This window comes from Anarrhichthys ocellatus, unplaced genomic scaffold, assembly GCF_004355925.1.
Source record: "Anarrhichthys ocellatus isolate YVR2014 unplaced genomic scaffold, GSC_Weel_1.0 scaffold3, whole genome shotgun sequence".
Classification (NCBI taxonomy): domain Eukaryota; kingdom Metazoa; phylum Chordata; class Actinopteri; order Perciformes; family Anarhichadidae; genus Anarrhichthys; species Anarrhichthys ocellatus.
The window spans coordinates 10,079,394-10,092,775 of NW_022280033.1; the positions used below are offsets into that span (position 1 = coordinate 10,079,394).

The 13,382-nt window shown below is 42.3% G+C and overlaps 1 protein-coding gene across 1 annotated transcript; it reads right to left on the reverse strand.

Annotated features, from left to right (window-relative positions):
• Positions 1–2,233: 2,233 nt before the first annotated feature.
• Positions 2,234–5,167, reverse strand: nkx2.3 (NK2 homeobox 3). The gene is made up of 2 exons (XM_031840279.1): positions 4,575–5,167; positions 2,234–3,486 (listed from the first exon to the last, which is right to left on the reverse strand). The coding sequence occupies exons 1-2, from the start codon at positions 4,963–4,965 to the stop codon at positions 2,840–2,842; spliced, it is 1,038 nt and encodes a 345-aa protein (XP_031696139.1). The 5' UTR covers positions 4,966–5,167; the 3' UTR covers positions 2,234–2,839.
• Positions 5,168–13,382: the final 8,215 nt, after the last annotated feature.

Below are 13,382 nucleotides of genomic sequence, written 5' to 3' on the forward strand. Positions count from 1 at the left end.
AATACTACTGTACTCTGACAAGTCCATTGTAATTTAAAATGGCTAAATTTGCTTCAATCCATTATCCAGTCAGTGTATCTTCTTCACCATTGTGAAGTAATTGTTCTATATGCACACAATTGTGAATATTTTAAATCAAACAGCTGTGACGTTTTAAATTTACCAGTCTGATCTTTTGGAGGCCAAGATGTTTATAAAGTGTGTAAACAAAAACCAAGACAGACATTTCACTGAATATCTGATTTACCATAAAGAGATGACTCCCTGCCTTGTCGCTCAAACAGGTGAGTAGCGCCGCCATGTGGTCACAATGCATCTATTTACAACATGGAGAGTCTTCGAAAAAGAAAAGATGCCAACTATAGGCATTACGCCCCCTCTATCTCTCTCCCACGTACACGTGCGCGCACGCGTTGCACAATCAGCAGACCTACTCTTCATCGAGGAGACGCGATGACAGATGCAGTGATCTGCCTTCTCCGTGTTGTTTTGTTTTCTTCCTCTGATTAAACAGAGAAATCTTTCTGTTTTTTGGCCACAGAGCGCAAATTGGCATCAGTGTCACAACATGTCCGGATGGGAATCCTCTGGTTCGTTCAGCCAATGAGACGTCATCCCCGACATTTTCAAAATGTTAGGTTTTAATTCAGCAAAGCATGTTAGAATTTAACTCTTTACTTCGTAACATTCTTGCTGTAATAAATGGTGTGACAGTTGATTTTAAGCCATTGATTCACTAACGCATACCAAGCAAAAGTCCTGCCTGTGTCCGAATGCACTCATATCTTCAGCCTCCGTATGTATGTGTATACGTATGTATATATGTGTATACGTATATGTATATATGTATGTGTATATATATATATATATATATATCAGTATGTGTGTATAGTAAGTATATATACACACACACACACACATATATTTATATGTTACTCACATGGCTTCCACATCCAAGCCAATTTTATTAGTGCGAAACCACTGTTGTCTTTGAGGTTTTTACAATATGTACAACACCAGCATCCAAGTGTATTTGAAATGTTACCAGACGCTTCATGAAATGGTATTTTTGAACTAATGAATGTAATAATAGCCGAGGAGAGCCTTCACTTCGGCATCTCCACGCACTTTTCCTTCTCCATATTTGGGCCCTGCTTCCTTTGTGAGCCCCTTGAGTGGTTGCCATTGGAGACTTTGTTTTGGGGAAACTCCTCGCCTAGCTCTGCGATGATCCGAGCTGCTATCTTTGGAAGCACAAGATAGCAATCGCAGCGCCTGTCAGAGCAGCCATGGCCAGGCCGCGTCCTCAGGCATCGCCGTCCTGTCGCCAGCTCTATTTACACGAGTGACTCTGCAGCACTTAGAGCTGACACCAGGTATGTCCTACCGGCAGTGCAGTAGCCAGGGGAAGTGGCCAGTGAGGCTATCAGAGGAGACAAACACTCTGTTTACGTTGCCATTCATCTCCATTAATAGTGTCTGCGTATTCGACCATGCTAGGAGGTAAAGGTGTTTGCTGAAGTCCATCTCCGATTGACGGCGTGTGTGTGTCCTCGAGTGTAAGTGAGTGAAAATGTGGGTAATTTTTCTTGTAGTATACCAATTATAAACATACCGATGCTGTATCATTAAAACATAATTATTATTTGTAATATGCATTAAAAGTCATAGTTTGAATGTAAATATACATTTTGGACTTATTTCATGTCATGCCTCAAGGAGATTCTTTTTTTATCAACAATATTTATCATCCGAAGTTCTGTGAGTTTATTCGCTCTGTGGGTTCCCGAGGATGTTGGCTGTCTGGTTAATGTCCATCTCTGAATCCTGACCGGACATTAGCTCGCCTCTAAATTCTCTCTGTTTCTGGTTCTTGTCTCAGACCAAAGTCTAACACAAGCGTTCTCACAGGAAAAAAATGTTTGAGAAACGATTTTAGACGATGAGAAACTACGCAGAAAAGTTCAACTCAACATGAATTTATTTGAGTTTCCCATCCTGATTGATATGAATATTGAAATGAAGTAGCACCTGATTTAAAGCAAAATCAGAAACGTACTATATGAGGCATAGAAGCGTACATTTCTACATACATGTATAGGCTATACTCAGTCGTTCCAAACACACACACATAGCCTACACATGCACACACACAAAGTACAGAACAACAGTCACGTGTGTCATTATGTTTGTTGTATCATTTACTTTCATCATCAGTGAGAATTATCGTCATTGTAACTTGAGGCCGTTTTAATCAGTTAAGCCTGTCGTTCATCTCATTTACTTTTAGAGTAAAACAAAGTCTGCTGGACAAAAATAAATCACATTGGTACAAAGAAAAAAACAACGTAATACTTAATAATATTGCATTATCTAGCCATTGTGGTCCATTTTGTTATTTCTTGCAATTCATTTTAGAGGTTTAATTGAATGTATGGGCCTTTTACGCCAAAATGGATTTATCATGGGCTATACCCGCATAAACTTGTTTGTATGGAAATGTATAAAAAACGTCGCTTTATTTTTGCCACACATAGGCCACATTGCGCAGTCTGCTATTTTTGCTATAACATTTAATCCAACAATCACATGTATCCAACAGCAGGTTTACTTTTTCTAAACATTGTGGCTCAGAGAAAAATGCGCATATGGTTTGTATCTCAGTCAATGGGTTCCTCGTAGGCCTGCCTTCAGTTACAGCCAACTGGCCTATATTTCTTGTGTTTCAGATTTTTGAATTGTGCTTTTGTTGCATTAGTTGATCAGGTTTACATGCTTGAGTTCATTCAGCCATCCCAGAGAAGTCTCTCCCGGCTCTTAATGTGCGTAAAGACTTGCGCTACCATGCCCGGATGCCCTGCAGAGTTCCCTGGCAGGGTGTGACGAGTGCTCCTTGGGGCGCCTGGCTTTGTGTCTGTGCGCCGAGGTTTCCCAAATTCATGTTCATAAAAGCATTAGCAGGAGTGTTGTTGGGCGGCAGAGCAGGTAAACTAGAATACGTACAAGAGTAAGTGTTAGTATACACCGAGTTGTTGTAGCTGTAGGCTGGATAGCCATTGTAGCTGTACGGGTTCGGAGCTCCCACTGTGTAAGAAGCGTTATAGTTCTGAGATCCAGTCAGACAAGGCCGCCCGTCCCGGACCAGCACCGGCACAGCCACCCTCCTGGGCGGCGGTGGGTGGTGGTGGTGGTGGTGATGGTGATGACCTGCCATCTCCAGACTCTTGTCCTGCCGCTGCCTCTTGCATTTGTACCTCCTGTTCTGAAACCAGATCTTGACCTGCGTGGAGGTGAGTTTCAGCGAGCTGGCCAAGTGCTCTCTCTCCGGGGCGGACAGGTAACGCTGCTGCTTGAAACGCCGCTCCAGCTCAAACACCTGAGCCTGGGAGAAGAGGACGCGGGGTTTCCTTCTGGTCCTCTGCTGCTTGGTGGCGGGCTTCTCTGAGTCTGGGTCCTCACTCTCACCCAGCAGCGGACCGCAGCTCTCTGCGTGGGGGAGAAACGTTTAAATGTCAATCAGAGCATAACAAGACGAGTTAATCACATGTATCGATATTATTATCCAACTCTCTATGATTTCTCAATCTAATCACACTGATATCTACATATATTAATTCATTAAAAAAATAAAAACTTTCTTAAAATCTAAATTTGTGGATTTTGAAAATATATGACCTAGAATTTGCATTATTTCCTCACAATATTGATCTTAGAATATTAATTTAAATATTAATTTTGAAAAATAGTAACGTGTAGGCCTACATGGATTGCAAATTTCTTTACCAGTCTTTTTGTAAGTTGGCCTTTTCACTTGGAAATAAATAAAAACGTAACTTCAAAGAAGGACCTAAATGAAAGAGTGAAAATAATATCTCAATTAATTCGTGAACATATACCAATATTTAGATCTTGGAAATTAAAATGGAAGGTAAATACATTTTATTGTAAGATTTCTGCCGATTTATGTGACGGTTAAATGCACATTAATTAGGCAAAATCTAGAATTTGTTGTTTATGGGTTTATTTGTTTAGAATACTAATCACTTCAGATGCAAACAACATTTAAATGGCTTCAAGCTTTATGCACAGCGACTAAGTAATCTGCAGCAAATGAGTAGCATGGAACAATTGGCGTCCATCGTGCAATGTTTCTAAAGGCCTATGCTGTATTAGCTATATTTACAAAAAAATAAGCAATTAAATGCAATACATTTTTTTATTTAAATACAATTTTATATTATTGGTAAATCTCATTCCAGCTTCGCAGCTGATCATGTATTCACTCATTTGGTGAATTTTGCGATCATTTCTACGTCACTTTTACAGTAATCAACAAATGATAACTTGTCAGTTCGCGGTAATTATTTCTCCAGATATATATTACAGCTGGTTTAGAAAATTAGATCTTGGCCTTATGTTTTTTTTCGCAAGATAGGCAAATATTTCTGCTAATAAACGTATGAATCTCCTCTGTCATTTCTGTCCGTGCTAATATTTATACAATTACTTATAACAACGAGAGGTGTCATCATCATCATCCTCGCTCAGTTTTGGATGAACATCATTGTACTCACTGCTATTTTGCTCCTCCTGCTCGGTCTCCAGCCGGAGGTCTGCAGAGTGGTTCTGCGCCGGGTTGCCGAACATCTCCCCCGGCAGACCGGACTCTGCCAGCCGGTCCTGAGCCGCGAGCGTGTTGAGGTACGACATCCTCTCCTCGCCCTCCGAGAGACCGGAGCTAAGGGGACTTGGACTATCCCTTCCGGCCAACATGCAGGAGGGCGGTGAGTGAGAGCGGAACGGCTTATTTGGGAAAGCTCCCGGCTGTGACAGCGCACCGGAGAGACCGAAGCAGGAGATAAACTGGAGCTGGTGCTGCTGAGATTGTTGCTGCAACTCTAACTTCAGAATGTCCTTCACGGAGAAAGGCGTGGTGGAAGAAGTTATGAGCGGGCTGGGGAGCATTATTACCACCAACAGAGAGATGATGGATAACCGATAGTCAACAGGCCCAAAATTGGACCAATTTGTCTCCGAACGGCGCGTAAAAGAAGCAAATACCCCGTGCGTAGGCGTGAAGAATGGCCGCGCACTGCTTGTTTTTCATGCAGACGGAGGAAGACTGGTTTTCTTTCAGCTGTGACATCCCTCTCCTCTGGCTGTGTGTGTCTATGACTGGAGGGCTGAGAGAGAAAGATAGAGGTCGATCCTGTTTGGTTGGCTGAATTCAGTTATCTCGAGAAAGAGCTGGGTCAGCCAAGATGCTGTCCTCTCCCTTTCAGTGACGTCCTGAAGCGGGGGAGGGACCGATAGTCAGCCTATCTCTCTCTGTCGGTGTGTGTGTGTGTGTGTGTGTGTGTGTGTGTGTGTGTGTGTGTGTGTGTGTGTGTGTGTGTAAGTAATAATATCACTATCGATTCCCCACTATCGATTCCCCTCTCAGACTGTTTAAGGTGTTAAAGGTAAGGCAGTTTTTATTACATACTTTTTTTTCCTCAGCAGAAAACACAAAAAACGAAAAGGCAGCACAAAAGCCTTTTTAATTTTGTGTCATTTTAACGTTTAAACGGCTAAGTCCCTTTGGTAAGTGTAGCCTAATTGTTTGAGTTTATCCGGTAAACTCGAGTATCATTTATGTATCCCCTTGTCTCTGTTGAATGGTCCCACGACATCACAGTTCTTCCCATCATCACTACGGCGCTTTTAACATGAGGCATATCTTCGTTTCCTGTCTCGGCAATCCACGGATAAGATAATATACCGCAACTGTGGGAAATGAGATAAAATTGGCAGCCGAAGGAGACATGAAGGAAATAAATGGTGCTTCATTTATTTCGCCTTAATTTTAGAAAGTTGTAGGGTTCTTTTCCACTAACATTTGGCCATGATGCTTTCCCTTGACCTTAGGTCAGTATTTCTGGTAACAAGTCATGGGTAAAACATTTATTGAGACATTGTCCTCAATTGATTTTATTAATTTCATGTGCGGCAACAAGTAAAGGTTGCCAAACAGTAAAAGGTTTTATTATTCAATATATTGTTTAAAAATGTCTTTGAATAGGATAATAATAACAATAATCATAACAATAATAATAATAACAACAATAGTGTCACCTGCTTTAAAAAGTTATACGTTTAGATTAAAACCATGTTCTTTAATTTGGGCGTGCGACTCGAGTCACGGATTCATGTGAGCAGACTCACAGTATTCACAACACGTTTTTGTCGTATTTAATAAATCATTAATAGATCAAGAAAATATGTGAAATTTCTCTTTACGAATTGTACCTGTGTGTCAAAGGGGAAACGCGCTGTAACGGGACACCTCTCTGCTGGTCGCCTATCTGTGGCCAAGTGCAGGCGCCAGGCTCTGAAGGCCCATTGCTCCTAAACCGTGTGGAAAGAAAAGGAGGGCATGCCGACATAATCTCATCCGCTCACCATCAACAAGGCTCTGTTTAGATTAGGGCAGCTTCTTCCCCTCTTCTGGAGATCTATGTCTTTTAAAACGCTCCGTTTAAGTGGAGAAGCAGGGTGAAGGCATTTGGTCTGTGGAGAAATTAGGCGTGAGTGTACACAAGGTTTTAGCTGGGCCTGCTCCAAATACCCTCCCGCTAAAAGAAAAAGAGAGAAAGGGAGATTTTTGGATGGTCAGTTGAGCTAGCTAGCGCCCCATACTTGAGTTAAAGTTATAGTATTTGTGAAGATTCACTTATAAAGACGCTGACCATTCTCACAACGTCGAAGGGGATTTCTGCGCGTTTTACGAGGAATTTACGAGGATTTAAGTGGAATGTATTGGCTCGTAAAATATTTAAAAAGGCTGTAAATCTGTTCAATTTCTTTCCCAAATATTTACCCAGTCCTGTTTATTGGGTGCAATGATTCAAAGAGACAACAGACCAAACACAGGAGTCAGTGTCCGTTGCACACAGACGAGACAAAAATAGACTTTAGGTGCACATAATTCAAAGACTGAGATGGTTTAATAGGAAGGAGAACGTGTCTTAAAACTATTACGCTTTTTAAGAGACCAATAACATAAAAAAAAAAGTCTCTGCAGCCTTATTCATGTCAAATCAAAGCGTCACGGGTCAGAGACGCCTGACGCTGAGCCTAATGGATTCAATTAGCGTTTAATTTCAACCCTAAACATGCACGCACGCGCACGCACGCGCACGCAGCCTCGCGAGTCCTCAACTGACCATCATCATCAGTGGTCTTCGCGTGCCACCGGCAGCCCGAAAGTGGCCAAGCAGAGAAGCGTGTTTACTGAGCGGAAGAGTCTGTTTCCTGCCTGTAACAAAACCCAGACTCTCAGAGAGTGTCGAGGAGCTGCTCGGGTGCTGAATGCGACCCTCAATACATCATCTTCATTTCAGAAATCATCGTGATAAGCCGGGCAAGGCCAGGCCCACAGCAGAGGTCAGCCCGGATGTACTGCAGAGCAATGGACACATTTGTTGGACTCAAAACAAAAGAGAAAAATAAACCCTAAATAAAATAAAATCTACATTCCACGTCTGTAGCAGGCTCATTTCAATCATTCCTTCACAATTCACTTTCTGGTGGGTTCTTTAAAGTCGATGGCTTGCCAGGCAATGCTGAACATGTTTCGTCTTGTTGCCCCACTCATCTCTCCATATCACTGGCAGGCTAACCTGTTGAAGCAGTGTCTTCTCTGCAGAGTGGCAGGTGTATAGTCTTATCAGTGGTTGCAGGCCCGCAACACCGATGCACGTGGAGATGTAGGGTTGAATGTTCTCCAAAGACCGCAGATCCTTGAGCACAGAATGGAAGTTTGATGACTCGGTAATGACTGCAATCATCTTTCCCCTGTGGTCTCTGCTTCTGTAAAGCCGAGAGGCGATTGGTATCTGATGGTTTTAGCGCGGTGGTAACTCTGCTTCAGGAAAGCATCAACACCTCCAATGTCTGTGGGTGCACTGTACAGGCCTTGTGTAGTGTGTGTTTTTGTGTGTGTAAGAAGATGTGTGTTATGGCTTGACAGAGCTTTGCAGAGGAGCACTTAACATCTTTCTACAAAGGAGCTATGGTTGTTTACAGCTGTCACTATAGCAGCCTGGATGTGTGAGGCGGAACTGAAGTATGACTATCCATTTGTCTTACAGTAAGCCAATAACAAGAATTGATTCTTACATTTGGAAAGTAGATTAGCTCAAGTGCGCAAGATCTGTCTTGCATGTTGCGCTTGAAGGGGTGATCTAATAGGGTGTGAGTATGGAAGGCATGAAGCCACAAACATTAGAGGACCGTGACAATGTAGAAGAAAGCAAAATTACATGCAGAGTTTACGTGCCTCATAATGCCTCGTCTTTATCATTTTATTTCATGGTCATCTGTAAGAATGGCAAAGGACCAAACTGTTGTGTGTCAGTAATGGCTCAGCTCTCCTGGGCTCCGGAAGGTGAGTCTTATCAGCAGCACATGTGATGGTGTCAGTAGCCAGGACCCAGACTGTGCTATTGTGCCCCTGCCTGGGTCCGTGTGACGGATGACAGCGCCTTCTCTCTGGAGGAAATGAGGAGGCCAGAGGCGAGCCTGGGGCCAGATTTTTAGCAAAACCCTGTTCTCGCCCACTTACCTTCGGCTCCGCAAGTGCCAAATATTCCACAAATGGCGGCCTAAGGTGCTATAGCTGACTTGCATGTTACAACAGTCCTTCGGGGCTCATTGTGTTAACCAGGTTAGGAAAAAAAGATTCCCTAATTAGATTGTTTGTTTGAAAGACTGTGAGAGGGTGATGTGTTTGAGAACTGAAGTCCTGTTCTGTGTGTAACAGGTCTAACTTGGAGACCATGAAAGGAGGAAGTGAGGTCAGGCCAGTCTGGGTCCCCTGCCCTTTGCCCTCCCCTGGGTCTCGTAAATTAGCCTGCTGTAATTCTCTCCCAGACGGCCTTGCCCCAGCAGGTGTGTGTTTGTATATATGAGCGCTAACAGGGGGATGTGAGTGCTGTAATGTCTGTGATCTACGGTGTTGGGAATGGAGGAAACATGCAACCTAAATATGCTTATCCTCTCTGATTTCACACAGGCCATGTAGATAAAGACACTGCAGGGAGGCGGGGTTAACTCACGAGGATACGTGAGCCTTGAATGTTCCCTTTAGCTGCTTGTGTGTTCTGTCCTATTCGGCATTGGAAAATATATCCAAAATATCAAAAGGTTGAATCAAGTTCAGCTTTTACTTCTCTGATTAGCTCAGGCAGTAACGGCTCTCTTGGGAAAGGCAATGTTGCCATTGAATAAAAGCATGCGTGCATTTTGGCTTCAAATGGTAAACATCCTCGAATAAAAATGCTACTGTCTCTGCAACCATGGGGGTATCTTTATCAAAGTGACAGTTTGTTTTGGCAAAGCTCAGACTACTTATAAATAAAGTTCAATTTTGTAAATAATTACTGCATAAAACAACAAGCAATGCAGTGTCGGTCTCTGCGAATGGGAGAATTAAATCCCCGATGACGATCTCCCCATGCAGATTAATAAAATATCACATCTTTAGAGGTCATTACAGACATAGTCAGGTTTTTTTTTGTCACCTATCAGTTTTGTGGATTTATGCAGACAGAAAATAAGCACTGAGGGTAAAAAAATGAAGACATGAGTCTTCCACTTCCTGTCTTTGTTTCTTTGCATGCATATTTGTGTAAAGCTGAGGTCTGAGAGCCTGAGTTTGCCAAAAGACAACATCAATCAATTAGAATAGCACACTGTAGACCTTGTGTTTGCGGTTCCACCCAGCCTTATGGGGTAAAGGCCATATCAGTGACAAGAATATTAGCAGGCCTTTGTAGACATTATCATACTCCTCAAACATGATGATCAAAGTAAAATCTTAAATCAAATATGTGAACAGTTTGTTTGAACTTTGTTTAAAAAGTGTTTACATGAATAAATGTATTATTATTATTATTTAAAGGAACAACATTTGGGGAAATATGGCGAGTGTTAGATGAGAAGATTGATATTCTCGTGTTTGTATAATACATATAAGGGTACCTGAACATGCCAGTAGACGATTAGGAAATGGTATCAATCTTCTCTTCCAACTCAAGGCAAGAAGATTGAACTATTCCTGTGAGCAGCACATGTAGCATTGTCAGGATTTCTCTCAGAAGACCATCTCAGACGGTGTATGGCCTTTTTCCTCAGGGAGTCTAAACAAAAATGAAACCGCTATAGTTATTCCTTCATGTTCTTTTCATTGGAAACAATGTGGTTGCGACTGTGACATTCATGTAGTTGCACTTGTGAAAAGTAAATAGCCAAGGGTGTCATGCTGCTGGGATCTTTGAGAATTTGCACTTTACAGCGCCATTATTGTATTATTTGGAAAATGTTTTTAAAATTTGATGAGAATACACTAATCCAATGTACATTCCTGTCACTCAGGTGCACTTGTCTCTTGTCAGATTTACAAAGAAAGCAGTGTAAACGTCTGCATGCACTAGGAAAAAGAAAGCAGAGTTTATGTCATGATATCAAATAAGCCACACAAAGCCACGTACACACAAAATACACTAGTCGGAATGTAGTCGGACACACAGAGCACTGATGTCTGTTATTGCATGCATGCTCCATCAGTCATTGGACTACACAGGCAGCAACAGGGAGGTCCTGTGCTCCTTGTTGTTGCTGTGTCTAGTCTCTTGTTAGAGAATTGATGACACTGTCTTTGGAAAACAAACAAGGCGGGGAGCTAAAAAGGTGGTCACTCACCACAGCTCTCTGACCCAGAGACACAGAGGCCACCGCAACATGCGAGCAGCGCTGCAGCGCCCCCCTTGGAATGTGCTGCTGTGTGTGTGTGTGTGTGTGTGTGTGTGTGCACACGCTCCTGCTTGTGTTTCAGTGATACCATAGCTGGAATGCGTCTGTCTTGTGCCTGAATGTGTGCCTTTATGTGTTTTAGTGTCAGCGTCCCACAGCAACAATAACCTGCGTGCAAAATGAAAACACTGTGATAAAAGGAACCTTGTTGGCACCTTTTTCTTTTTTTTTGTGTGTGTGTCATATTTGCATTTCATTGCTAGATGCCAAAATAAATGTTCCACATCTCAATGTCAAATGCAGAGAAGGGGCCTGTAAATGTTTGGCTGACTAACTCATTGATGTGGATGTGAGATGCTCCCCCTGTGGGCACTGTCTTGCCAGAGGCTGCTCCTGTCACTCCGTGCTCTGACTCACACTTCACATCACAGTCCAGACCGTGGTCCCGGGGCCTCCCCGGTACGAACACACCTAACCCTGCACTGGGCCCCCGAGCCTTGTTCTGGGAGCTCAAATCCCATAATTGCAGGCCTGACAGTGATAGCTAACATACGAGACACCCTCACCTGGTCGGAAAGAATGAAAACATCTACTGTCAAAGTGAAGCGAGCAGATGAGTGGGGGTGCTACCAGGTATGGGGAAAGTGAGTAACATCTGGGACAAGCAGGAGGGGGAAATAGTAGCTCAGTGTTCTGTGATAACTGGTATTAGGATTAATTAAACTAATTTTCTACAGTGTACTCGAAAATAAGCCATTATTAAGGACAATCTTTGGGTTACATTGTGAAAATACATCTGGCCAGTGTATATCCTATAAAAGCATTACTTTTTTGTTAGCTTGCTTTAATTCATCGGGAAGATAACTACATTTATTTAATAAAGCCTCAGAGTATCAGGATCAAGATCAGTTTATTAACAACAGCAGAATTACAAGCCAAATAGATTTTTCACAACTTAAATATTATTCCCAATTTATAGTGTCTTACTGAGCTATAAAGCACTGATTTGTAAGAAAGTAAGTAAGTCGTTTATTTTACAAAGCGTCATGCACCAAAAGTTACCCAGTTTTGAGACAAACTAAAACAAATGATCAATTACATAATGACAGTAAAATAATAAATATTATACACCTCCATGTATGGTAAATAAAGTCAAACGTGTTGAAGCAAATTTGAACAAAACACATCTTCTTAAACATCGCAGCTATAAACATAACTAAGGTACATCTGAGGCACCAATTGTGCATTTAGTGCCATATTACACTAGTAGTGGGCAGCAATTAATTAAGGATTTATTAGCCATTGATGTAGCCAAAGCAGTACTCCTTTTATGCCCATTTGGGAGCAATGCAAGAAGATGTAAACAAAACAATGTCATATTATCTCTTGTAACAGCACAAACATTTTCTTATTTACACATCCAGCATACACGGAACAACACAAGCTCTAATCTTCTGTTGTCTGCTCACCTGATGACTGCTAGTCCAATGTTTTCTCTCTTTTTTTGCTCTGCTGGTCTCCACAAACTACTGAGAAAAACACATTATGCCTCTTTAGCAACTACATGCTCAACCGTGTTCACTGGCTAGTTGCAACTGTAACTTTGTCTTCACATTGAGACTCTCGGGCCACACAACAATGAGCTGAAAGACGCCAAAACACATCTGATGGGAACTGCAGAGTTGATGATAATTCTCAGTGCATTTGTCACTTTGAGTGACCTGTTTCACATTACAAGTAACATTTGACCCATTGTTAGTATAGGCCTATGAATATTGATTTGTGCAGCTACACAAACTTGGTTGGACCATGCAACAGCCTATTTATTGGACAGTGTAAGAGCGAGCATTGTATCAAAAGTAAAATTAATTGCTAAACAGAATAACCCCGCCGAGTGTGATATTACCAAGTGTATTACTCTAGTGGCTTATTATTACTACATTATTAACACGTAAGCAGCATTTTAATGTTGAAGCTGGTGGAAGTGGAGTTTAACTACACGAACGAGGTCAAACAATGCACCAGCCCCCACTTTACCAGTCAGGAATATTAAAAGACTGCACTGAGGCCTCAAAATGGGCTGAGTGCGGCCTCCAGTATAGCCAAGACACTTTTCAACAGAGTCCTGATCCTGGGAGAGCAGAGAGCGGGAGTGGCCCTCATTTATCAACCACTTCAGCTCCTGCAGACGGCTGTGGGGAGAGCACTGTGGAGCCGGCGTGTTTACACCATAGCTCAGCCGAGGCCCTCAGGACGGAACAGATGAAAATGCTTGCACATACTCATTTATACATCCTTACATGCACTTACTCACTGCGTGTCGAGCCCAAGCGTAATAGCTGTCCCTTCAGTTAGGGTTCAAATAGACATCTATAATTTGATGTACGACCTTGCTTTCTGCAACAGGGCTGGCACAGTCTAGCAGATATCTTTTTCGTGACTCATTTGATCTTGATATGTTTTATTTTACCTATAAAATAGAACACATTACTGTACAGGGGGAAAAAACAAACCCTCATGCCATCAGTAGTTGAGGTTGTGGTCAGCTCAATCAATGAGGCTGTTGCACCACCTTGTGGCAATTCTAT